The sequence below is a fragment of the Electrona antarctica genome, assembly GCF_951216825.1.
Source record: "Electrona antarctica genome assembly, chromosome: 11".
NCBI classification, from domain to species: domain Eukaryota; kingdom Metazoa; phylum Chordata; class Actinopteri; order Myctophiformes; family Myctophidae; genus Electrona; species Electrona antarctica.
The window spans coordinates 53,876,904-53,904,650 of NC_136792.1; the positions used below are offsets into that span (position 1 = coordinate 53,876,904).

The 27,747-nt window shown below is 44.1% G+C and overlaps 1 protein-coding gene across 1 annotated transcript in view; it reads right to left on the reverse strand.

Moving 5' to 3' along the window:
- LOC306932772 (mitochondrial import inner membrane translocase subunit TIM50-like) overlaps positions 1–27,747 on the reverse strand; it is a 39,308-nt gene that overhangs the window by 8,145 nt on the left and 3,416 nt on the right. The window contains exons 2-7 of the mRNA XM_079514692.1: positions 27,126–27,273; positions 23,979–24,010; positions 16,956–16,977; positions 7,015–7,073; positions 6,528–6,647; positions 149–298 (exon numbers count right to left, since the gene is read on the reverse strand). Coding sequence (XP_079370818.1) covers positions 149–298; positions 6,528–6,647; positions 7,015–7,073; positions 16,956–16,977; positions 23,979–24,010; positions 27,126–27,273 — 531 coding nt within the window. The remainder of the gene's footprint in view (positions 1–148; positions 299–6,527; positions 6,648–7,014; positions 7,074–16,955; positions 16,978–23,978; positions 24,011–27,125; positions 27,274–27,747) is intronic.

Sequence of the window (27,747 nt, forward strand, 5' to 3'; positions counted from 1 at the left end):
GAAAGTGTATGCATGTACTATGTAACCTCTTACTTTACTCCAACACTGAAAATAAATAATAAAATAAATAAATCATCTGGGGAATTAAGTTGGCGGCCCGCCCCCCCGAGGGGTCGCGACCCCCAGGTTGAGAACCCCTGCTCTACACATAGCCGAACGTGTGTGTGTGTGTGTGCGTGCGTGCATGTCTCACCATGCCAGTCTCAGCAGTGAAGATAACTATTTCGTAGAGAGGAGCTAGTTGTTGGAAGAGGTAGTCGATGCCGGGCCGCTTCTTGAAACGCCAACCTGTGTTTAACTGTAGAGAGGAACACAGCACGTGGTCACACGCGGCACACAGACATGTAAACGTAGACGCCCCTCTCCGGCTCTGGAGCGTAATGTGCTCAAGGGAGGGCAAAACTTTCCCGAGATTCCTTGCGAAGCCCGGCGGAAGCATGAGCGTGTGACACAGAGCGCATGTTCGGGTCTGGATAAGTCCCGGAAAAGATGCGCTGTGATTGGCCAGTAATCACTTGAGTGGCAGGGTGACGTAACGCGCCTTCCACACTTCCGGCGTACTTCCTCTCCCAGTGTAAATTCTTCCGCCACCTCCTTCAACACACATCGCTCTGACGAACTGCAGCGGCCAATGATGCGTCTATCTTTTTAACCCATTAAGGCTTTCTGAAAAATACCTATGTTTCTAGGCCTATATCACTCAATATTTCATGTCAAGGACCCCAAAAATGATCTGTAATTGGCCTCCGACCCCCATCTGAAAATATGTTGTTCCAGGGACCTCCCCAGAAGCAAAGGTTTGAGTTAAAAACGTTTGTTCTGAAAAAATATATTCCAAATTTGAGGCACATTTTCACGATATTTCAAAAATAGCAGATCTACAAGCTCATAGCGCGCCACACCAAAAGGGGTTCCCGCCCAAAATGGGTTAATAGCTATGGTCACGCACACATCACGATGTCCCAGACTCTTCTCCCTTCTGTCTCCAAACTATTGAATGAACTTCCCCACTGCAGTCAGCACTGCAGACTTCACTCCCAATCTTCCGCCGTGGTCCGAAAACCCACCTTTTCAGACTCATGTACCGTAGATTCACAATTTAGCTTTTTATTAGATTTACAAGTTAGCATTTTACGTAGACGTAGTAGCACATTTCATAGCTTCACTGCACAGATCATCTACCGTTAGATAATATTCTATGTATTTGATTAATTACCTTGTATTGTTCCCACTTACTGTAAATCGCTCTGGATTAAGAACGTCTGCTAAGTACCTAAATTGTAGTGACGCTAGATTAATCGGTATCGGCCGATTTTAGTTTTTTACATGTATTTTTCAGAAGGGACAAAATTATAATTTTTCAATACAGAATGAGATCATATCGACATCGGTAATATCGGTTATCGGCGCAAAATATAATATAAAAGTAATATGTAATATTATTACTCTTGATTCCAAGTAATAAGTAATGTAATATTATTACATTTTCTAAGGAATAATAAGTAACAGATCTACAAGCTCAGCTTGTAGCTATTTTTGAAGGTACACACACACACACACTATTTTTGAAAAAAATTGAAAACGTTGCGCGAACTTTGGGTCTCCTTGACATGAAAAAGTTTGAGAACCACTGACAGAAACAGGTTTTTCAGAAAACTCATGATTTAGATAGAAGAAGACATTTGTAGAATCTTTTCTCAGGTCTTGCAACATTTGGTCAGGTAAAGGGGGTACTTTGATCCAGAAACAAGGAAAACAGGGCACTGGACAAGCCAAAACAGTTTGAGAACAACTGATCTATGGCTACGAGTCAGCTTTGCAATCCATAATGTTCATCATAATCATTTTTCGACCGCGGTATCGATATCATGGATTGCCACGCCGGACTTCCCGGTCCTCCATTGCCATCCCCAGCTCCTGCTTACTGATGCATGTGTCCCTAGCGATGACATCAGGGAAGGGACCGACAGTTTTCTACCTCTTGGTCTGCAATCTGCATTGAGGCAGGACTCCAGAGAAGAAGACAAGATATAACCTCATTGTCAGATCTGTAGCAGTGGCCGGCAAACCGTGTTCTTCTGGATCGGACTAGTGAAGAAACACGGGGCAGGTTGCCGTATATCATCATCATACTATAATACAGTCAATGTCTGTCTGAATGTGTGTCTGTCTGTCTGTCTGTCAGAAACACCGCCGTATCTCCTCACCGCCTGCACCAATCGCTCCCACTTTTCACACAGGCATTGACCATAATAATATGGAGGTCTTAACCCTTTTTCCAATTTAACAAATTATAAATTAATAATGAATTTATTAGTGAATAAAAAATGCGAAAACGCACCCAGGGCGCAGTACCCCCCGCGGCCACAAGGGGGGGGGGCAATATCTCACAACGGGTAAGGGCTAGTTATATTAGTCGATGGGTGGCTCTTCCAAGAGAGAGATTTTGCGCTCTCATTAGAAGGCGGGTATAAGTGCCACCCAGCCATAATGTTAAGTGCAGTCAATAGAACAGGGTGGAATGAAGTGTTACAAGGCACTAGGATACCAGGTAAACATGAGACCTAACATCTGTCTAAACAACACACTATCTATACATGCACAGGGTCTCAGAGAGAGAGAGAGAGAGTCCTTTAACAAAGCCTTTATTTAACCTTTCGTTTACACTCAAACATTCATCAGGGGAGTTATACAAATTGCATGCTTTACGCACGGAGAGGAGAGGAGAGGAGAGGAGAGGAGAGGAGAGGAGAGGAGAGGAGAGGAGAGGAGAGGAGAGGAGAGGAGAGGAGAGGAGAGGAGAGGAGAGAAGTCTCATAACTCGAGTGCTGTCTGACCAACTTTGACATGTATATCACATCATGCCAGGTTCAAATAGGCCTGTCACATTAATTACATAATTACATTCATTTGAGATAATCCCATTTATCTTTTACATCATCGTCAATCGTTTCCATGTTGAAAAATGTCCATTGATTTTAAAACATGGCAACACGTCACTTCATGACGGGAAATGTGCATGATTCCACAGTTAACTGTGACCTTTGCGACAACCACAGTGGTTATCATGAGACTGTAAATAACTAAACAATAATTCTCCTCGATCGGCACAAATTACACAAATGTTGGCGCAAAGACTATGAAACCGTGCGTTTTTGTCACCTACCCCACAATTCCCGTCACTCTGACACGTCACCTTACTCAAATCCCCGTCGCTCACCCCAGGGATCTCTATCTATCCATCTATCCATCCATCTTTCCATCCATCCATCCATCTTTCCCCATTTACTAGATCTATTTTATCTATCCATCCATCTATGGATGACAACAGTCTTGTCAAAACTCGACTATTGTAACTCCCTCCTTACTGGCCTACCGGCATGTGCACTTAAGCCTCTCCAAATGATCCAAAATGCCGCAGCTCGCTTGGTCTTCAACCAGCCAAAATTCTCTCATGTCTCCCCCCTGCTCCGCTCCCTCCACTGGCTCCCGGTCGCTGCCCGCACATAATACAAAACTCTGATGCTGGCATTCAAAGCAACCAAAGGTATGGCTCCCCCATATCTTGCAAGTATGATTGAACCCTACAAACCCTCCCGAGCGCTCAGATCAGCCAACGCAGGGAAGCTGGAAGTACCCTCACTAAAAACACCGGGACAACGCTCCACACGTCCCAAACTCTTCTCCCTTCTGGCTCCAAAACTGTGGAATGCACTTCCCGTTGCAGTCAGAACTGCAGCATCACTCCATAACACAAAGAACAAGACAATATTACATACATAAAGACAAGAGCAATGTCCACCGCCTAGATAACCCCATGGCTACTCCAACTCCTGATTACGCCTCACAGTCGACTGGTGGACAAAGGACCTCTTTAGTCTGACCGTATTGTATGCTGGAACACCATATCTCCTTCCTGAAGGTAGCAACCTATACTCTCCAATACAACACATGGCTAGCGTTCGATGTGATATTCCTTGCTAACCTTAGGATGCTGTTATCATGCGTGGATGTATAAAGTTTCTGAAGTGGTTGTCCAACAAGCGTCAAACGCAGCAGATGGACAAGGTCCAAAGGAAAAGCCCAAAAGCTTTGAATTTGAATCGTGAAAAGTAACAATTTTGGACATATAAGGTTTGGACCCGACAGGGACGATATCGATCGATCAATCCATCCATCCAGTGTCTCCCCTACAATTGCCTTGTGGCGGTGTGTGTGGGGGGTGTGTGTGTGTGTGTGTGTGTGTGGTGTGTGTGTGTGTGCACTCACTGCACCGCGTGAAAAGAGGAGTTAACGGGCCATTATGGGCACTAGATTTGCCCGTAAACCCCAAGTTTAGCAGCATATACAGTAATATATGGCAATATACAGGTGTGATGGTACAATTCGGGAGTTTACCGGAGTTTGTTGGAAAGTTTAACGGGAGTTTCCTGTAATATACACATCCGTATACCATGCTTTGTGTGCAGTGGTGTGTGTGTGTGGTGTGTGTGTGTGTGGTGTGTGAATGTGTGCACAAAGTGGCACGTGTGTGTGTGTGTGGTGTGTATGTCTCTCGCAGCAGTGCAGCCGTTGGGTTGTAATTGGCCGACACTCGTAGGTTGCGACCTTTTCCAGCGTCGCCTGCTGTCTGCCACCCCCCCCTCCCCTCCCCCCACACACACACACCTACAAGATGTTTTTCTAAGCACACATTTCTATCCATGTTCTATCTAGACTGGACTTGCAGAGTGTGTGTGTGTGTGTGTGTGTGCGTGCGCGCGCTCTACAGGTAGGGCAGGTGAACAATAGAGGAACAGCTTAACTGTTTTGGCGCGTGTTTGTCTGTTGGCTCATAAAGTTGGCAGGTGTCGAGTCACACACACACGTGCCACTTTGCGCACGCACACACGCACACTACCTGATAAGGGGTGTGTGTGTGTGTGTGTTTTGGAGGGGTGGGTATCAACAGGTGGTCAACGTACTCAGGTGACACACCCCCCCCAACAACACTGCTGACCCGTTTTACACACCTGCTCCATTAACCCCTCGCTGCCCTTCATTCGGGGAAAAACAAAAGTACTCGCATGTTTTACTTAAAGTAAAAGGTATCAATAATGCAACATAGACATACTCTATTACAAGTGAAAGTACAGGAACATTTACTTGAGTAAAAGTACACCATCTTCAAAAGTACTTAACCCATTTAGACCATGAGGACGATTCTACAAATGTCTGAAAACCCCATGTTTCTATGTCAGTGGTTCTCAAACTATTTCATGCCCCAGAATTTTCTGTATTTGGCTGCGGACCCCCATCTGAAAATATGTTGTTCCAGTGACCCCCTCGGGAAAGCAAAGATTTCAGTTAAAAACGTTCGCTCTAAAAGAATATATTTTCAAACATTTGGGCGAGCGTTGTGAGCTTGTTGATCGTCCATTTTCACTAGTATAGTATGGGTACCGGTCCATTTTCACTAGTATAGTATGGGTACCGGTCCATTTTCACTAGTATAGTATGGGTACCGGTCCATTTTCACTAGTATAGTATGGGTACCGGTCCATTTTCACTAGTATAGTATGGGTACCGGTCCATTTTCACTAGTATAGTATGGGTACCGGTCCATTTTCACTAGTATAGTATGGGTACCGGTCCATTTTCACTAGTACCGGTCCATTTTCACTAGTACCGGTCCATTTTCACTAGTATAGTATGGGTACCGGTCCATTTTCACTAGTACAGTATGGGTACCGGTCCATTTTCACTAGTATAGTATGGGTACTGGTCCATTTTCACTAGTACAGTATGGGTACCGGTCCATTTTCACTAGTATAGTATGGGTACCGGTCCATTTTCACTAGTATAGTATGGGTACCGGTCCATTTTCACTAGTATAGTATGGGTACCGGTCCATTTTCACTAGTATAGTATGGGTACCGGTCCATTTTCACTAGTATAGTATGGGTACCGGTCCATTTTCACTAGTATAGTATGGGTACCGGTCCATTTTCACTAGTATAGTATGGGTACCGGTCCATTTTCACTAGTATAGTATGGGTACCGGTCCATTTTCACTAGTACCGGTCCATTTTCACTAGTATAGTACGGGTACCGGTCCATTTTCACTAGTACAGTATGGGTACCGGTCCATTTTCACTAGTATAGTATGGGTACCGGTCCATTTTCACTAGTATAGTATGGGTACCGGTCCATTTTCACTAGTATAGTATGGGTACCGGTCCATTTTCACTAGTATAGTATGGGTACCGGTCCATTTTCACTAGTATAGTATGGGTACCGGTCCATTTTCACTAGTATAGTATGGGTACCGGTCCATTTTCACTAGTACAGTATGGGTACCGGTCCATTTTCACTAGTATAGTATGGGTACCGGTCCATTTTCACTAGTACAGTATGGGTACCGGTCCATTTTCACTAGTATAGTATGGGTACCGGTCCATTTTCACTAGTATAGTATGGGTACCGGTGGGCAAACGTCCAAATCATTTCGGGGCTAAAAAGGTTTTGTGAAGCGCTGCTGTACTTACAGACCACTCTGGGTGTAGCAGCACGTCGGTGAGCTCCAGCACCAGGGTGTATGGAGGTTGGTAGTACGGTTCTTTCAGAGGATCGGGCAGCAGTTTGGGGCTGGTGGGCTCGATGATCATCTGAGGAGACCAGAGAGATACTTTATTAATCCATTTTGACCTGAAGACGATTCTACAAATGCATTCTAAGTCATGACAGTTTTCTGAAAAAGCTATGTTTCTATGTCAGTGGTTCTTCGATTTTTCAAAAAATAGCAGACCTACAAGCTCGTAGCGCGCCACTCGGTGGCGCGCTATGAGCTTGTAGGTCTGCTATTTTTCAATAGCTAAAGCATAACATAATGCTAACAACAAAAGGGGACTTCCCGCCCAAAATGGGTTAACACATTAGAGAGAGAGATACTTTATTATTAAGCATAATGCATCACTGATACAGTGCAGTTGCAGGTATTGGAGCTTATGTTAAAATAGTGACTCAATACTGTACCTGTCTGTAGTCTTTAAAATACTTGAATGTTCTCTTCAGCTGCTGGACCACCGGGGGATCTGGAACACACACACACACACACACACACACATACAACTATGAAAACCTGCAAAACCATGTCAGTCCGTTGATCCGTCCGTCACGCCTCCATATATGGCCGTCAGTCCATCACGCCTCGTGGCACGCCACGCCACCATTATATGGCCGTCAGTCCGTCACGTCTTGTGACATGCTCCATATATGGCCGTCTCCATATATGAAGATCACGCCACTGACCTCATCAAACCCTGGATAGCCATACATGGAGAAGACTGGATCATCACCTAGATCTCCATATATGGAGCTGACCTGACATTCCATACGTCAGGTCTGACCTCATCAAACCCTGTACACTCAAGACACGCTCCATATATGGCCAGTACAGAATTCATTCCATATGTTGATCTGACCCCCCATGCCAAAGCGCCAGTGCTCGCCAGGCGGATGTGTGCACTAGGGCTTTCACTTCTAGTGATTTTTACTAGTTGCCTAGTCGACTAGTTGTTTAAATAGGCCTACTACCTATTATGTAAAAACAATTAAAAATAAAAAGTAACCCCCCCCCCCCCCTTTTTTTATAATATTTGTACATTTAAAAACTGTGTACATTCATACATTGGTGACTAGAACTATAATCTAGCTGATCTTGAGGCCTACAAAAACAGAATACTTTTTTTTTTTCTCATCAACTAGTCAACTAGTACCAACAAGGTCGACTAGTTGACTAGTTGCTTAAAGCCCTAGCGTGCACCCGAGGTCGCCTGCACAAGACCAGAACAAACTCGGTCAATCAATCAATACCTCCTAATTCTGGGGGTCCTTGACATGAAAAAAGGTTGAGCACCACCGACATAGAAACATGAAAAACTGTCAGGACTTAGAAGACTTTCTTTTAACCCATTTTGGGCGGGAAATTCTTTTGGTGGTAGCATTATGTTATGCTTTAGCTATTGAAAAATAGCAGATCTACAAGCTCATAGCGTGGCACCGAGTGCCGCACTATGAGCTTGTAGGTCTGCTATTTTTTAAATATCGTGAAAATGTGGCACAAATCTTTGAATATATTCTTTCAGACCGAACGTTTTTAACTCAACTCTTTGCTTCTGAGGGGGTTCCTGGAACAACATATTCTCAGATGGGGGTCGATGGCCAATTACATATAATTTTTGGGGTCCTTGACATGAAATATTGAACACCACTGAATCATAGCTATTTCAGAAAACTTTTTAAACATTTTTTAAATCAGGCCTAAATGGGTTAAAGAATGGGCCTCAGGTCTAAATGGGTCTAAGAGTGTATATGCTCTGCCTTGACAGGAGAGACAGAGGCCTCTATAGCAGTGGTTCCTAAAGTATTTGGTCGAGACCCACAAGAGGAATTAGACGTTTGCCCAGGACCCAAACTAGTGGGGCGGCGGTGGCTCAGGGGTAGAGTGGCTGGATGGTAACCAGCAAGGTTGCCAGTTCGGACTCCCCCAGAGTTAGTGTCGAAGTGTCCTTGAGCAAGACACTGAACCCCTAATTGCTCCTGATGTGCCGGTTGGTGCCTTGCACGGTTTCTTCCCCCACCGGTGTATGAATGTGTGAACAAAATGCACAATCTATGTATGTATGTATAAAGCGCCTTGGATAAAGGTGCTATATAAATGCAGTTAATGCACCATTACCATTTAGTGAAAATAGCAGATCTACAAGCGTGCACCGCAAGCTTGTAGATAGATTAATTCCACTACTGCTTAAATATTATTTTATAGCAGATCTACAAGCTCATAGCGCGCCACCGAGTGGCGCGCTACAAGCTTGTAGGTCTGCTATTTTTGAAAAATCGAAGAACGACTGACATAGAAACATAGCTTTTTCAGAAACCTGTCAGGATGTAGAAGACATTTTTAGAGTCTGATCTCAGATCAAAATGGGTTAAAAATGTATACAATTATTTAACTTTTATTTAAAAAATATATATAGGAAAACAAAACTGGGATTTTTACTTGAGTCGTGGACCAATACAAATTGTTCCGTGACCCACACATGGGTTCTCAACCTGTAGGCAGGTTGAGAACCCCTGGAGTAGAGTACTCGAGTACATGTACTAAGTTACTTTGCACCTCTGTCCTTCAGCTAAACAAACACGACCTCTAGCCGTGACACGCGCCTTTAATCAATACCCCACACACACACACACACACACACACACACACACACACACACACACACACACGATTGCGGTAAAGACAGGCTTTGCTCACTAATGTGTCCATCTGTCTGTGGACACTGGTAATGCCTACTAATAAACACTTCATTTCCCAGGGGGCCGTGGGGGCTCATTAGTGCAGAGTGGCGTGTGTGTTTACGCCGCGGCAATGATAGCTCCCCTATATCCTAACAAACACAGGTGTTGTTAACTATAACCCCCCCCCCCCTGGGGAATAGAGACCCACGCCAAATACACCTCACATAGAATGTGGGGAGTGAGAGTGTGTGGAGGGGGGGGGGGGGGAATGCATTAACCACAAGAACCCTAGCGTCCCTAATCTGTGCGTGTCATAATAAGCCACACACACACACGCACACGCACGCACGCACGCACCCTTCTGGGCACAGGTCTCCACCAGGAGGATAGGAGACAGTGTGTGTGATGTTTGGCAAAATGTTTAGGAGTAATATATAAACGTGTTTGTTTGGGGCTGTGTGTGTGTGTGTGTGTGTGTCGTGACTTGGCCCACAGACGGACGGACGGACACACGGACGGACAGACGTAGTGCAAAACATACTCTCTCCCCATGCCTTCGGCCTGGTGGAGACAATGACTCCTCGTTCACAAAAATGCTCACGTTAACGCCTCAATTGGAATAGAAGATTCCATTCCGGTCTGACCCAAATGCATTTTCATTCGGGTTTGGACTTTGGAGTGGTGGTTTATACCGTTTGAACACTTCCCGAACGCTACTGAGAGTTTGGAATACATGCATTATTCTACACGTCTGCCCTTAGTAGTGCCGTTAGACCAAAGCACAATGCTTTGGTCTGACATCCAACAGAATCTCTTGTTTGGAATTAATTAATTCTGAATGAATAAATATTGTCCATGTAAATGCAGCCACAGAGGAGCGATAGTGAGTATATATATCGGTAGATTAGAAGGATGCTGAGGTTGGAACTGCCAGGCAGGTGGCCTAGAGGAAGACCAAAGACACTAAGACCAAGCTCGTAGCGCAGCACCACTCAGTGCCACGCTAAGAGCTTGTAGATCTGCTATTTTTCATTGGTTAAAGTTTAAAATAATGGTTTAAAGTGGTTAGAAAGAAGCTATGAGAGGACTAGGGCATTCACTTCTAGTCATTTTTACTAGTTGCCTAGTCGACTATTTTCTTTTTTTTTAAATAAATATTTGAACATTTAAAAACTGTGTACATGGTGACTATAACTATAATCTACCTGATCTTGAGGCCTACAAAATCAGGGAAAAATAAAAATAAACTTTTTTTTTTTTATCAACCAAAAAGGTCGACTAGTGGATTTACTGTGTCCTCTCTAGGCTTAATGCCCTATAGAGGACACAGATGCGTCCTCAGGTCTGAATGGGTGAAGGGAAGGACATGCGAAGGTGAGAGCAGGCGAGGGGGAGAGGAGAGGAGAGGATCATGGAAGAGGAGGAGACAGATCATAGGGGTCTATACTCTCCGAGGGCCTGACCTTTGAACCATAGCATCAAGCTCACTGTGGTCCCCGAGGCACCCCCGGCATCATGATTGGCCCTCATTAAACTGTGGGGTGGGAGGGGCCTCGTTACGCTGAGGAGATGATTGGGTGGTGGTGGTGGTGGAGGAGTGGGGGGGCACCACCACCAGAGAGTGCAAACATGCAAATACAATGGTTCAGACTTTCCCCGAGTAAGTGTGTAGAGTCAGAGGTCAGTATTATGCGTGTCTTAAGTACCAGGTCTTATGACTTAACTTAAGACCTGGAGGCGTGATCAATGCCATTTGGCCACTCAGAATAGCCAAATGGCATTGATCACGCCTCCAGGTCTTAAGTTAAGTCATAAGACCTGGTACTTAAGACACGCATAACACTGCCCAGAGTGTCTATACTGGAGTATTGAGCAGTGTTGTTTTCGGCAGCAAATTTTGATTTTAGTTTTAGTCATAGTCTCTTTCATTTAATTTCATTTAGTTTCAGTCACATTTTAGTCACCTTTTAGTGTTAGTCTAGTTTTAGTCGACTAAATCTACAGTTGATTTAGTCGACAAAAATCTATTTTGGTGGGCGTTGATGCCGTCGTAATGACTGTTTTTACACTTGCTGAAAATAGCCGATCTACAAGCTCACAACGTGTCGCAGCGCGACGCGTTGTGAGCTTGTAGATCGGCTATTTTCAGCACGCAAGTGTAAAATGACTTATACTGGATCTCTTGTCCACTAGTCCCTTCCTAACATTTTAGTCTAGTTTTTATTTGTTGACGAAATTGTCAATACATTTAGTCTTAGCTTTAGTCACCATAGCTTAGTTTTCATTTAGTTTTCGCCGACAAACATTCTTCTTAGTTTTAGTCGACGAAATCAACACTGCTACAGGTGAATACACTCCCCACACCGTTGCTCATTATAGAGAACCACATTTAGATTTGCCATTTAGACCTGAGGCCCATTCTACAAAATGTCGTCTAATTCTTAACATTTCTGGAAAAACCTATCTTTCTATGTCAGTGGTTCTCAAACCATTTCATGTCAAGGACTCCACACAAAAATATATGTAATTGGCCACCGACCCCCATCTGAAAATATGCTGTTCCAGGGACCCCCCCTTTTGGTGTTAGCATCATGTTATGCTTTAGCTATTGAAAAATAGCAGACCTACAAGCTCGTAGCGCGCCACTCGGTGGCGCGCTACGAGCTTGTAGGTCTGCTATTTTTGAAAAATCGAAGAACGATTGACATAGAAACATAGCTTTTTCAGAAAAGTGTCAGGATGTAGAAGACATTTTTAGAATCTGATCTCAGGACAGGTCAAAATGGGTTAAATGGCGCGGACGCCCACGGATGGACAGATAGATGAACGAATAAAGAGCAGCCCTCTGGGAGAACTGTGCGAGATGGATTGACGGGAACGGGAGAGATGGAATGGTCCTCTGTGAAAGGATTTATTGACCGAGAGGATCCTCAGAGACAGAGCTATTGATCAAGTGATTAATAGAATCGGTGTGTAATCCTAATTCGTTTAAAACAAGAGCCATCACTCACACCAAATCAATCACACAGATGTCCACACACAGACACACAGGCGCGCACACAATCCTTCAGAGTGGGACAACATTATGGTTGTGTGATGCATACCGTGAGTTACAGCGGTGCATATGGTGTATGATTTAAATCTAAGCAAATATAGGCAAGTAGTTATCACTCACACACACACACACACACACACACACACACACACACACACACACACACACACACACACACACACACACACACACACACACACACACACACACACACACACACACACACACACACACACACACACACACACACACACACACACACACACACACACACACACACACACACACACACACACACACACACACACACACACACACACACGGCTTTATATCGATATAAGAATGCTTCGCTGCTTTTCATTTTTGGAATCGCTCCCGGTTGCTAAATGGTGCATTTATATAGTGCCTTTATCCAAGGCGCTTTACATAGATTGTGCATTACATTCACCCATTCACACACACATTCATACACAGATTGCGGCGGAAGCCATGCAAGGTACCAACCAGCACATTGGGAGCAATTTGGGGTTCAGTGTCTTGCCCAAGGACACTTCGACATGTAGCCAGGATGAGCCGGGATTCGAACCGCCGACCCATGGACGACCTGCTCTACCTCTTGAGCCACAGTCGCTAGGCACGGTTGCTAGGGCCCCGCCTGCACGGTTTCTGTTTCCGCATAGCCATTAGCTTCTATTTTAGCCACCAGGGTTGTTCTTGTTTTCGTCAACTAAAAACTATGACGAACAATGTTTGTCGACTACCTTTTTTCACTGACAAACTAAATGGAAACTACATGAAAAACTAAGCTATGGTGACTAAAACTATGACTAAATATACCGTCGATTTTGCGGTCATTGCGATTTGGAATATTGGCGTTTTCTCACAACGGGTAAGGGCTAGTTTTGTTTTGTCAAATGTTTATCGCTTGCATCCAAGAACATTTTCTGGTTCCTCAGGGTTCACCACTTGACTAATGTTCTCGTCCCTTGATTGATTGATTGGTGACAACCCGTTGCTATAGCATAGATTGCTCCCCAATCAAACCCATGTAGTGTCGTAAAAGCCATCACCTTTGGACAATAGGACCGCCATCACCTTTAGACAATAGGACATTCCATTAATGGACAGAGCTGTAAAACATGGGTTAGCTTTTGACTTCTGGACGTTAGGGAGCAACCCATCCACACACACCCACACAACCTAATTTATGGTTGTAGGTCTGCTATTTTCCAATGTGCGACACCATACTAGAACACATGCAAAACACATCCATTAACCACTTTTTCAGGTCAATTGAAAATAGCAAATCTACAAGCTCACAATGTGTCGCAAATCGCGAGCTTGTAGATTTGCTATTTTTACGCCGATAATTTGGTACTTTTTTGAAAATGGGACTCATAATAGGTCCTCACTAATGATCATGATACAATTTTCTACTCAGTCTACTCAGTTCTACTGCCCATAGGAGGGCTGTGGGCAGTTTAGAAACCGTCCTCCAGTGACATCATCATTAGGCAAGATTTTTTTTTTTACAAAAATGTTTAGATTTTCATTATCGTGATAACGATGGCTTCCATTTTCGCATTGCAACTTTTCAGGACTAGAAAGCCTGCAGTTTCTATTCGATTTTTCAAAAATAGCAGACCTACAAGCTCGTAGCGCGCCACTCGGTGGCGCGCTATGAGCGTGTAGATCTGCTATTTTTCAATAGCTAAAACCAAAAGGGGTTCCCGCCCAAAATGGGTTAAGTAAAACATGCGATACAAACTAATCCGACTTCTTCTACACCTAGGGCCCATGACCCACCTATATGCAGGGCATTTTGACAGCATAGGCTGGCTCAGGGTAGAAGATAGAGTCAAGCAATTGAAGATGCGCCTGACATTCAAAATTGTAAATGCAACTTTACCCTCCATGCCCTCAGTACCCACTTACTTGACAAATTACTTTAAAAAAAGGGTGAGCAACACCCACAGCCATAATACTAGAGGGAGCGTGTACAACGATCTGGTGCCACCCAAATATAAAACAAATATGGGAAAATTCACCTTCCACAGCACTGCTACTCAGGCGTGGAATGCTCTCCCCCCTTCCCTCAAAACAAGCAAATCACTGGCTTCCTTCAAGACAGGCCTAAAAATGCACCTGTCAGCAGGTCAAAGGGAGAGGAGGTGATCGCCCCTGCGCCCCCCCTAATGTTTAGAGAAATGTCATATGTTGTTATTGTTTTGTGATTGTTACTATTTTATATCAATTGTTGTTGCTGTTCTGGATTGTTGTTCATGTCATGACTGTGTGTGAGTGTACGGGACCTGAATGGAAACAAGACCGCAAGGTCTTTCTTCGGTGAGGTCCTTTTGGACAAGATGCTTTGACTGTACATTGTGCTGTTTTGCATGTGTGTTGTCTAATAACATATTCAACCAATCAATCAAACTTCTCCCATCACTGTAAACAACATTGACGTTATTGGAGGGAGCTACAGTGCAGTGCCAACCTTTTCTACTCCTTTGTGTCAGCATTATTCCACTGACATTCATATTGGCTTTCCCCTCCCCCCCTCACCTGTGGCATTTACAGGTCTGTTTTGAGTACAACAAAAGAGAGCTTTAGTTCTAGAACTGGTCCCGTTCTTAGATTCACCAGAGTAAGGCCAAGTGTGGACACATGCACAGTACACCGTACAAACGAACAGTCTGCTGAGACTATAGGCAGGAGGCAAACCATAGTCCTAAGCCAAGATCTCGATCACTCTCTCACTCACACTCGGGTCACTCCAGCATGGTTGTGTTTAGGGATGGGTCCGATTAATCGATAATAGGACCCGAAATCGATTATTAAAATTAATAACCGATAATCGTTTTTTTTTATGAAAATCTGTTGGAAAGGCAATATTGTCATCCAAACAGGACAGGGCTATATGCCTACCAAAGTGTGCCTGGGATGTGTCTGTGTAGCTGCATGACTGAGAGGAGTGTGAGTGACTGTGTGACTCAACCCCGGCCTAATCAGGCCGGGGTTGCTATGGTGATCAATTGGCTCAACACTGGTCCAGGGACCACCAGTGGTCCTTGAGGGGGTTCCAGGTGGTCCTCATCCAAAAGATGGAGTTAGTAACCAAATGGACCCTTATTAACTTGCAAGAGTTAAAATTATTGTTAATCATCTACATCAGGGGTTCCCAAACTTTTTTGGCTTAGGTACCCCTTGGGGGGAAGAATTTCTTATTTGTAGGGTTCATAAAAAAAAATCCCCCTCCCCCCAAACGATTAATCGATTAATTGTTAATATTTAATTATACAAATCGATTTTCATTTTGGACAAGTTCATTTACACATCCCTAGTTGTGTTACGGTGAAATTGGTGACCTGCTGAAATGTGTGACAATCGTGTAAAAACAGTCACATAATGTCAGTGTCTCCGAATGTAAATCGTTGCAGGTTGTTTATTAGCAGAGTTCAACCTACTAGCTGCATGCAGGCCATGTATTTGTATTTGGCCTCCTCCTCTACCGACAACAACAATGGTGAAGGTGGCCCGCGCTGATCGGATTATTCACTCGCTAAGAGTCTTTAGGATCATGGGGAAGAGCTACTGTACGTGACTGATCGCTGCTGGTTGTGCCTCAGCGATGGCTGCACTCGGGCGTGTATTCGTCTATAGCTGGTGAGAGGAGCAGTGATTGAGTGGCCAAACCCCGCCGACTGGAGAGTGTCGGTTGGAGACCACCTGATGACGTCTCTCTTCCAGACCAAGGCTTTATCCATTAGTAATGGATTATAAAATCGCATCTTTGATCTTTGCGTTTACAAACATTTTATTTTTGGTTCCATTTTCCGAACCAACTTGGGGGGGGGGGGTAACGGAAGCGCTTCAAGACCAGTGTAAACGGGACGGGGCCTGAGTGAAGTGGAGTGAATACACTGTTGCGTGGAGCCATGTCAAAGACACTATGGAAACATGTAAAAAGGTCATAAGTGGACAAAACTATACTCAAAACCAAACACAGTCAGCTCAGAATAGACTGATCAAGGATGAGGCCCAGAACCCATAGAAACCAGTTCATAACAGAGAGCTCAAGTGGCTCCCAGTAGAATCCAAGGTTACCAAGACCAGATTAACCATGCTCCATAAAATCAAATAGGGTCCCCATATATTTTGTGAAGACATCACTGGGGTAAACAAGGTATACAACCATTTCACCAGTCTGTATAGCAGTTGCTGCGCCCACGCAAAAGTGGGTGAAAATCACTTTCACCTAGAAAATCCATTCACAGTCAGCTGACTGTGGAGACACATGCTGGAACTTTTTACTTTGAAATGTTTTATAGTTTCTGAGTTATTTAATTTAAACGCCCAAATGCATTCTCAATGGCGAAAACACAAACTTTGGCACCACGTATTTAAAAATAAATAAATTGTGATTTATTTTTGTTTAAAAAAAAATATATATATATATATATTTTTTAAAGACGTCCACAGACGTCTTGGGCACTGCACGTGCGGTAATACCAAAGACGTCCACAGACGTCTTGGGCACAAAATGTGTTAAACAGAAGAGAAAAACATGTTTCGAGTGAGATAGAGAGAGAGAGAGAGAGAATGAACACACACTTACCACTGTCAAACTCATCTGGAATCTGTGAGGAAAAGAGAAACAAGAGATGAGTCAATATAAAAGGTAAGAGAGATGACATAACATTAAATAAATACATCTGTAACAGTCTAGGCAAGTTAAGACATTTTAATAAGCTATGGTGTTGATCGGTGACTCTGAGCCGAGTCTTCCTCTGGAGACATTCCAAAACGCACCAGGCTCCTGCCTCGCATAGGCCAAGAAAAAATGCCCATCTACAAGCTCACAACTTGTCACAATTGTAGATCTGCTATTTGTGTGTGAAGAGACTTGGTGTACCATAGGCTGAAAAGGTATGGGGTCTAAGTGGTTAAGTGACATTGATGCGTTCCAAATATTAACAACGTATTAGCCATGGGGCACCATGGCACCCACTTTAACCCAAGTTAAGTTATGAATTACATTGCATTTACTATATTTACGCGAGACATTGGCCAAAACATTTCCGGGGGTTCCCAGCCAAAAACGTTGAGAACCCCTGCTCTAAACCATGGTAACTTAATTCAGTAACTCGTGCCATATTGTGATGTTCAGATTCAACAATGTTGTCTTGACAAAATGCAAAACAGTGGTTCCCAAACTTTTTAGCTCGAGACCTAAAAGAGAAATGAAGACGTTTGCCCGAGCTTACCCAAGCTCATGAAAATAGCAGATCTACTAGCTCACAACTTGTCGCTTCGCACCACGTTGTGAGCTTGTAGATCGGCTATTTCCACTGCATCTAAACATGCGTTTTCAAATTTATTTTACTGTTTTTCTTAGAAAAATCACACCCGTGTGAACTGAGTGGTGCATCTCTCTCTCTCTCTCTCATTAGCAGGCAACAGTGCAGCACTATCTCTCTCTCTCTGTTTCTGGCACAACAGCGCCACTTTTGCACCCTACTGGTACTCATAGTCACATACATAGTCACATAGGTTAACACGGACATTGCTGTTCCTTGGAGTGGTTGCACCACTCAAAAATATTTTAATTTGGGCAACTGGCCTTCGTGCAGGTTAATATCAGAATAGTGATACATTATTGATTTCAGCTATTACAATTCCAATCATGACCTGCTTTTAATTACTTCAGTCTATATTAGTAGCTTAATGACTAGTAATACAATGTTATTGTCTTTTTTATGTATTTGCATTTAGTTTATAAAGTCAACATAACTATAACTAAATGTATTTGAAATGAAAGAAAATGTAACTTTTCAGGATTTCAATTAAAAAATAGCCAAACATAATTCAGGATTTAAATGAAGTGAGTGTGGAAATATAGTGGCCCTCTGGAGTGAGTGTGGAAATATAGTGGCCCTCTGGAGTGAGTGTGGAACTACAGTGGCCCTCTGGAGTGAGTGTGGAAATATAGTGGCCCTCTGGAGTGAGTGTGGAACTACAGTGGCCCATATCTCCATCGTCAAAGTTGCCCATCCGTGGTTTAGAATGTGTGTCAACAGCCTAAACCACTCGTCACCCATCTCTAGAAGCTCATGGAAGAAATACCTCCTAAACCAAGGGTGTAGGGTGCCCTCTTGTGGTAACACAGTTAAACATCTTATTTTGGGTTAAACTTGAGGAATATAATACAGGACTGTAAGAGCCATATGATGTCTATATTGTTTAGTAGTATTGTAGTACTCATTTGATGATGTCACCACAGGGCGTGGGCTAGACCCAGGTTGCTTGGGTATTTAATGGGCCCCAATCAAGCAGCAGGTGTTGCTGATTGGCAGAGGCACAATGTTTTTCAACTGTGCAACAGGAGCTGTGGTCTGTAATATTCTGGACGTTTGATTGTTTATTTAAGTATTTATTGTATGCTGAGGTGACAGATCAGCTAATAAATGTGAACACAACGAACAGTTTGGACTTCAGTTTATCAGCACACGTCTGAACACCTCTTTGCCGTCAGTATACCACACAGTGCCTTTAGTACAGGACTTTGGGCACTACATTAAGTTGAAAAACAGCCTCCTTTCACTGAAGATTTGTTTTATTGGGAAACAAATCTAACCGGGGCTCGTTTGGACAGTTGGACACGCACAGGCCGTGGCGTGGCGTGTGTTGGTGTTTGTGTTGGACTGGAGTGTGGACACTGTACAGATGGACACGGCAGCAGCGAGTTTCTGCAAATGTTTGGATGTGATTGTTGCAACCCGGAGCTGGAGCTATTGGGGCTTCTGCTGTCGGGAACATCGGCAGCGATCTTCTGCAAGCCAGCTGCTGTACTGGAGGTGATCGATTGCCACCCGGTTGGTCGGAGCTATAGGAGCGCTTACCGGCGGGAACATCGGCACTTAAACAGCAGCTATGCAGCCGAAGATCATCAAGACTGGACCAGACCGCACGGCGGACGCAGTGGTGGTATGTTCAGCGACAGCGTCACAGTGCCGACATGACTTCCCGACACATAACAGAGCCACGTCACCACACGTTTCAGAACAAGGCTATCCTACATGACAACTGCATTGTTCCTGTTTCGTATTGCTACGTGTGGGCAAGCACTGGAGCAGTAATGGGGGAAAGGGGCGCCGAGAGACAGACTTTCTATAGGGTGAAAGGCCTGTATTTTCGGTTGCCTGTGTATAGGGCACTAAACCAGAACTGTGACAGGCGCATATTGTTCACACTGTCTGCAACACGCAGGAAAGGAAGAGATGGAGAGCCTTGAGAAGTTGAGATAATGAACTGCCAAATACAATGGGCTATGAGAGTTTGAACTTTCATTGGTAGGCCTTCTACATCAACTTGTGGCCATACAGGGGCTGGCAACAAAGACCCAAACTAAAGTATGACTTTTTTATGAAGCCAGTAAGATACTGATGAAATGATTTTAAATGTGGATTTTCTAATGATGAATGTACATTTCCTGATCTATTTAAATTGTATTTTTTGTATTTTGATTTTGTTTGGTGTTTTCCATGGCTCTTTGTAAATTGATTTTTAATAATTGCACTGTCTTCTGCCATTAGCAATTAAGGGGCTGGTGTAAGAGCCATATGATGTCTATATTGTTTAGTAGTATTGTAGTACTCATTTGATGATGTCACCACAGGGCGTGGGCTAGACCCAGGTTGCTTGGGTATTTAATGGGCCCCAATCAAGCAGCAGGTGTTGCTGATTGGCAGAGGCACAATGTTTTTCAACTGTGCAACAGGAGCTGTGGTCTGTAATATTCTGGACGTTTGATTGTTTATTTAAGTATTTATTGTATGCTGAGGTGACAGATCAGCTAATAAATGTGAACACAACGAACAGTTTGGACTTCAGTTTATCAGCACACGTCTGAACACCTCTTTCCCGTCAGTATACCACACAGTGCCTTTAGTACAGGACTTTGGGCACTACAAGGACAAAGGGTAGAAATACAAACAAATTAACAGCGCTGGGTGGACAAATCCACATGTCTCCAACACCAATATAAACTCCTGCATTTGCTTTCCAAGCGGTTAGATACAGCTCTACTGTACACTGTAGTAGTGTTGATTTCGATAGCAAATTATAATGTAGTTTTAGTCATAGTCTTTTGAATGCATTTTCATTTAGTAGTTTTAGTCACATTTACATCACAAGATGCATTTAAAATGTATATGTTGGCAGTCCTTGATGGCGTCGTAATGACAAATTCAGGTCAAACCGGGGGCCCCAGAGCCGTAAAAATCTTGTCTTATGGGGGTCCTTGCCATGTATTTCCAAATGGGGGGGGGGGGTCCGCAGGCTAATGAGTATCATTTTGGGGGGGTCCTTGACATGAAAAACTTTGGGAACCACTGACCTAAAATATATATATGTGAATAATTGTTTTGAAATTACTATGTTAGAAAGAAAAATCAATAAACATGTTTAAAGAAAAAAAGAAAAGACACAGCAACGAGCCATTGATGCCGTGCTTGAGCCCTCACGTCCAGAGCTATGGCTCATCGGACATTCTATTGGTTGGGAAGGTTTTTATAATGACCAGAGAGGGACAATAAACCTTGAACAGGACGTCAAGACGTCACAAGGACAGAGGCAGGCCCGGCAGGACGAGGTTTGGGTGAGCATGTGGCATTATATTACCAGGGGTGGAAAAAAAGTAACTAAGTTAATTTACTTTAGTACTGTACTTAACCCATTTTGGGCGGGAACCCCTTTTGGTGTTTTAAACATTATGTTATAATTTAGCTATTGAAAAATAGCAGATCTACAAGCTCATAGCGCGCCACCGAGTGGCGCGCTACGAGCTTGTAGGTCTGCTATTTTTGAAAAATCGTGAAAATATTTATTTCAGAAAACTGGAGGATTTAGAAGATTTTTTCTTAATTTCGAGAGGAAGATTCTACAAATGCCTTCTAAATCCTGACAGTTGTCTGAAAACCCCATGTTTCAATGTCAGTGGTTCTCAAACATTTTCATGTCAAGGACAAGGACCCCCAAAAATGATATGCAATTGGCCGCCGTCCACCCATCTAAAATATGTTGTTCCTTTACTAAAGTACATTCTGAATTCCGGTCTTTTACTTGCGAGTACTTTTTCCCCCATTACATGGCTTCTAAAAACTTTCCCAGAGACAACTGTTTTAGACGACCGTCCGGCACAAGACCGGTGGTGTCACACCTACGTGACAAGTGTGTCCTTCAAATAGAACCAGGACTCATTTAGGATGGCACAGGTGAGATAAGTGTGCTCTTTCAAGGGTACACGAGTGTGTGAATTGATTTGTGTGTGTGTGTGGGGGCGGGGGGGGGGGGGGGGGGGGGGGGGGCTACTTTCAAGTCCTCCAGTTTTCCCAGGCTCACAGCTGATGGCCACCACGTGACAGCAGTGTGTCTTCTGGGGAGGACAGACTGCTTTGAAGGCCTCCTCCACCACCACCACCACCACAGAACGCTGGCTGAGGGAGGGGGGTGTGTCCTTTGAAGGGGCACAGACAGGTCTGTGATGCGTGTGTGAGCCTGGACTCGCACATAAAGAGACGCGTGTCTTCTCTGTGCCTCCTGTGTGTGTCGGACACAGGAGGGGTCTTTATAGAGGGGTCTTAGAAACCTGCACAGGTCAGATTTGTGGTTTATACTGTTTCCGTCAAGGATCTCAATATTTTGTATATGGTTATTGTGTTGTACTTTTTTGTTTTATTTTATTATTTTTGTTTGTTGTTTTGATACAACTCTTCTAATGGAAATAACTTGTAGAACATGACTAATTTATTGATGTAATGATGTATTTCGTGCACCCGGACCGTTTAGTGCAACGCACCCAGGTCCCCTTTATAAGTGACACAGAAACATTGACATCTAGATTAAAGTTGAAGAAGGCCACCCGGCCGAAACGTCCGTCTGTCTGTTTGTTACACCTGCTGGGGAAAACTGAAATAAAACAAGAATCCTAACAGATAACGTGAGTGCTGGTATTTATTCCTTCAGTGTCGGACAGCTCGCAATGTTCAATCGGAGTCTTGTGGTTTTGACGAGACAACCTTGTTCGATGGAGGAGGGGGGGGCAGAAAAAAAGCTAAACAGAATCCAGGTCTGGTGAGTAGTCGCGGGCGTGTGCACGTAACGAGCACACGCGCGACAAATTCACGCGACCGCGCCCACGTAAATAGAAATACGCTTGCGTTGTTGCGCCGCGATTTCTCCGCGCAAAAATGCAGGTCTCATTGAAAATGAACTATAAGCACGTTAAAAATCGCTTCACGTATTGAAAGGCCCTTTACCATCCTAATACTGCGAAGGAGGAGGTTCATCAGCCTGTGAAAGGTGCTTCCTCCTCCACCTCACACACCTCTGCTATAAACGGCAGCATCTAACATCGACCCAGCGACACCACCCACACACCGGTGACATAAGTGTGCCTATATACCAGCAGTGAAGCGTGCACAGATCACGTCTAGCCGTCAAAGAGGCTGCTTTTAGAAGACCCTGTAACTCTCTATAGACATGTAAAGTGCTACAAGTGTGCCCTTTGAAGTCACCTCGATCTCCTCCGTTCCCGTACTTAACAACCCTCGTAAGTGGCATGAGCAACATGTCGCAGCTAGATGAAAAGTAATGCTACTGCCAGCGCTATGGGACCCAAGACCCTCGATGGCCATGTGGTGTCCTAGACCAGGGGTTCTCAACGTTTTTGGCCTGGGACCCCCGGAAATGCTTTGGCAATGTCTCGGGACCCCCGCCCCGCCCCCTCCCGACCCCCAATATAAATTGACTGCTACAATGACCTTAAACCATTTTGGGCGGGAACCCCTTTTGGTGTTTTAACTAGCATTATGTTATAATTTAGCTATTGAAAAATAGCAGATCTACAAGCTCATAGCGCGCCACCGAGTGGCGCGCTACGAGCTTGTAGGTCTGCTATTTTTGAAAAATCGTGAAAATATTTTATTTTATTTTATTTTTATTTTTTTAAATAATTTGGGGACCCCCTAAAATAATTTGGCGACACCCCGAGGGGTCGCGACCCACGGGTTGAGAACCCCTGTCCTAGACTAGTTTCCTTGACATGCACCTCCGTCAGACAGACAGATGGACGGACAGTCGGACACAGGGACGTGCAGAGACAATTTGAGAAGGCAGGGGAAGAAACGTGCAAAAGGGCAACGAGGGATTAAAAAAAATATTGCTCACAGACAAACTACGATGTCCTTTATTCTAAACATGACGACTAAAAGTTATGACGACTAAAATATGACCAAATAAAATAAGTCAAAAACTAGACTAAAATGTTAGGGAGGGACTAGCGGAGAAGAGGTTGCGGCTCGGGTGTTGTTGCTCTGAAAATAGCAGATCTACAAGCTCACAACGCCGTCAAGGGCAGGCCCGCCAAAATACATTTTAGTCAACTCAACTGCCGATTTTAGTCGACTAAAATCGTATGATATTTAGTCAAACTAAGGCTAGACTAAATGGTAAAACATTTCAGATGACTAAAAGACTATGACAGACAGACAGACAGACAGACAGACAGACAGACAGACAGACAGACAGACAGACAGACAGACAGACAGACAGACAGACAGACAGACAGTGTGGTACATACCATGTTTCCTTCATCATCCACTGAATTACTGCCTGGAAAAGAAACAGCAGAGACAAATACATCAGGTCACACTGCAGTCAATCTGCCTGTAAGGCTGCAAATATATACATGATTCCGTTGGCGATTATTCCATCGATTACTATTAGGCAGATCATATAGATCAGTTCAGCTATTTTCGTAATAAATAGAATGCTTTTAGATTATTATTTTTGAGTGGTGTACCACTCCTACAACTGGCTTTGTTAGTCTGTGCAGAAAAAATGAGCATGGTTGCTATGTTCACCCTGTTCACCCGGGTGTGATTTCATTACGTCAGACATGATTTCATTACGTCAGACAGGCTATATTACACCACTCAGTTCACACGGGTGTGATTTTTATTTTTAATGTTGGGGGAAAAGGAAAATATGCCATTATTGGAATCCAGGGTGAAAGTTATTTTAAGTTATGGTGGAGCAACTAAATGTTAACAAGAACCGGTATCAGAAATTCAGAATATGCAAAAAAAGATTTGTTTCTTCATTAATGAGTGTTGTGCTGCCATCTAGTGGTCAGCTTTTGCATGTCTTCAGGAGAAGGCTGCCTTTGAGCAGTGAACCCACTCCAATGACTGGCCACGTGTGTCCCTATGCTCTACAAGCTCACAACGCGTTGCGCTGGGACACGTTGAGAGCTTGTAGATCAGCTATTTTCGGGGCGCAACCCAGCACTCTTTAGCTAGTGGAGATGCGGTTGTACTGACCTGGATTTCTAAACAAATTTGTTCCAACGCAAAATACTGCTTTCAAGTTCAGGAGACTTCGGGGAAAAAAAATGAATTCTCCTGAATGCTGCCTTCTGGCATGGCATGGAAAGGAGGGGCATTTGCATTTCTTTCACCATAGTAAACGCTGCATTCATGGTCTGGAGAGGGCAGTTGTTTTACAGACGGGTGAAAGGGCAGGGGCTGAAGCCCCCTTTGATGTCTACATTGAAAACAGCAGATCTACAAGCTTGTGAGTGTGTAAAGCCCAAACCACACCAAAGGGTCACCATGCAACTCCTTGGGTCCAAACGGTTGCAAGGAGTTAACGCTAAAACCGCCTTGACCCTTTGGTGTGGTTTGGGCCATTGAATTCCATGCGTTGAATCACTAGGGTTAATGTGGGTTAATGTGCAACAAGACATACCACACCACACCACACCACACCACACCACAGGGACAAGGCTAAAACCGTCTTGACCCTTTGGTGTGGTTAGGGCTTAAGAACCCATTTTGACCTGAGATCAGATTCTAAAAATGTCTTCTACATCCCGACAGTTTTCTGAAAAAGCTATGTTTCTATAGCTAAAGCATAACATAATGCTAACACCAAAAGGGGTTCCCGCCCCAAAATGGGTTAAGATAGCACAACATCAGTGTAGGTGTAAATTAAGCATACTAATTATTATTGTAGGCCATTTCGGAGCCTTGTTTGCCTTCAACGGCATGAGCCAAATAGGGACACCACCCTGGTGTTCCTATACTGTGTGGCTACAACACTTGTGAGATAAGTTCAAACTGATAAAGAAAAACTGTTACACTTCCTTATGCTAGTCCCACCCATCTCCACTTCTCGTTGGATGCAGAACTTAACCCATTGAAACCTGAGCCCGATTCTACAAATGTCTTCTAAATCCTGGCTTAACCGTTTTCTGAAAAACTTACTTTTTCATGTCAAAGACCCCCCAAAATTATGTATTTGGCCGCCATCTCAAAATGTATTTTTCTAAGGACCCCCAGAAGCAAAGATTTGAGTTCAATTTGTTCTCTTTAAAAAAAGACATCTATTCAAAGATTTGCACAATACTAAAATAGCACATATACAAGCTGAAGCTAAGCCACACCCCAAACTGCTATAACATAAGCATAACGTGGGTTAGGGGCACGGTGGCACAGTCTGTAGTGCCGTCGCCTCACAGCTAGAAGGTCCTGGGTTCGATTCCCGCTGGGGACGCTGTGGGCGTGTTCTCTCCTCCGCGTCATCAGTGCCCATACCTGAGGTGGGGTTGGCGAAAGGGCCTTTCTGTGTGGAGTGGAGTTTGCATGTTCTCCCCATGTCTCCTAGGTTAGGTGCCCTCACAAAAAACATGCAGTAATCCAGGTCTCTAAACTACCTCCCCCTGGCCAGCCAGGGCGCCTGATGGAGGGGAAAGGAACTGGTCGGAATAACGTGTTCCTTCCACGTGCTTCGTCCGGCCGGGGAAACTCTCCCCTGTCAGGTGAAAAGAAGCAGCTTGGACTCCTCATGCATAGGAGGCATGAGCTCAGTCCGCTGCCCCCCCCCCCCCCCCCCAGGTTGGCAGAGGAAGTGTAGAGCCCAGGATTACATTAGATAATTGGCACTGGGTGAAAAAACTGGGTTGCAAAATCGTGGGATAAAAAATATTCAAAAAAATAAACAACATGGGTTAGACAAACCTCCCCACCAATAGTTTTCCTATATGATAAAACATTGTTTTAAAAATGAAATGTCACGCACATATCTTTCCAGTGCATACGGCAGGCCTTGTTGACGGATTTGGAAGAGAATTTGAAGGTCCGTTTCCAAAAATGAACCAGTATTTAATGTGTAAAGTCCATCATATTTACATTGGAACGAATGAGCCCAGCTGGAAAGTGTCCAACCCAATGGGGAGGGGGCGGGGCTTAGCTAAAGGTCTATTCAAAAATCACACCCGTGTGAACCGAGTGGTGCAACTACACATTTATTGTTATAGTTACTGTACATTAGAACCAGGAAACATCTGTTGAGGAATAACTATAAAGATTGATTATATAGAGATTGATTCACCCTGACGTGATATCTGTGATGTCAGTGACGTCACATACTAACCATAGCAACCATGCTCGTTTTTTTGGTTGCTAACCATAGCAACCATGCTCGTTTTTTTGGTACGAACAAACATGGGTACACGGGTACAAAGCCAGTTGTTGGAAGTGGTTTGCACCACTCAAAAAATTAGGAAAGCAAGCCCAAAAAAGCAACTACACTTTAGAAACGGGCCAACGCAACCTCCAACATTGTATGCACAAGCAACTTTACAGAAAAAAGAAACACAAAAAAGTTGCTCATAATAAGCGGACATTGGGCTGAAAACCGTTGAAGCTAAAAAAAATGTACTGACCAAATATATAGACCATTCCCACAGTTCCTCCCAGTCCCATGAGGCCTGTGAGCCGTAGCAGCATCTTCTTAGCGTAGGCAGTGTTCTCCTTCTGTTTCTGCTTCTCCTCCCCTCCTGTAGAGCCCTGGCCTTCATCTGGAGGAGGACCCTGCACACACACACACACATTTGAATCATTTATTTATGTCCACATAAGAGATACAATACAAGGACACAAATATTTACAAGGTGCTGTACAGAATGCAATCAGCAAATCCCGGACAAATACCCACACACCCTTCAGGGGTACAAGTAACAGGCAGCGTCTTCGCCATATTTGGCGGCAACCAATAGTAGAAGAGATTGCACAGGATTTTGCAAGCCGTTTAGCTGGGGCTAGGGCAGTGCTTCTCAACCAGTGGTCCTTGAGGAGGTTCCAGGTGGTCCCCAGCTAAATGATGGAGAGTTGACAACCAAATGGACCCTTATAGATATTTAAACTCTTGAGTTTAAAATGGTCCGTGGCTCAAATGCAGAATAAATAACGGGCCTTGATGAAAAGGGTTGAAAACCTATGGCTTAGAGACTGCCATATACTCACCAATAATGATACCAGCATTTTAGGTAGGGCCGACCCAAAAAA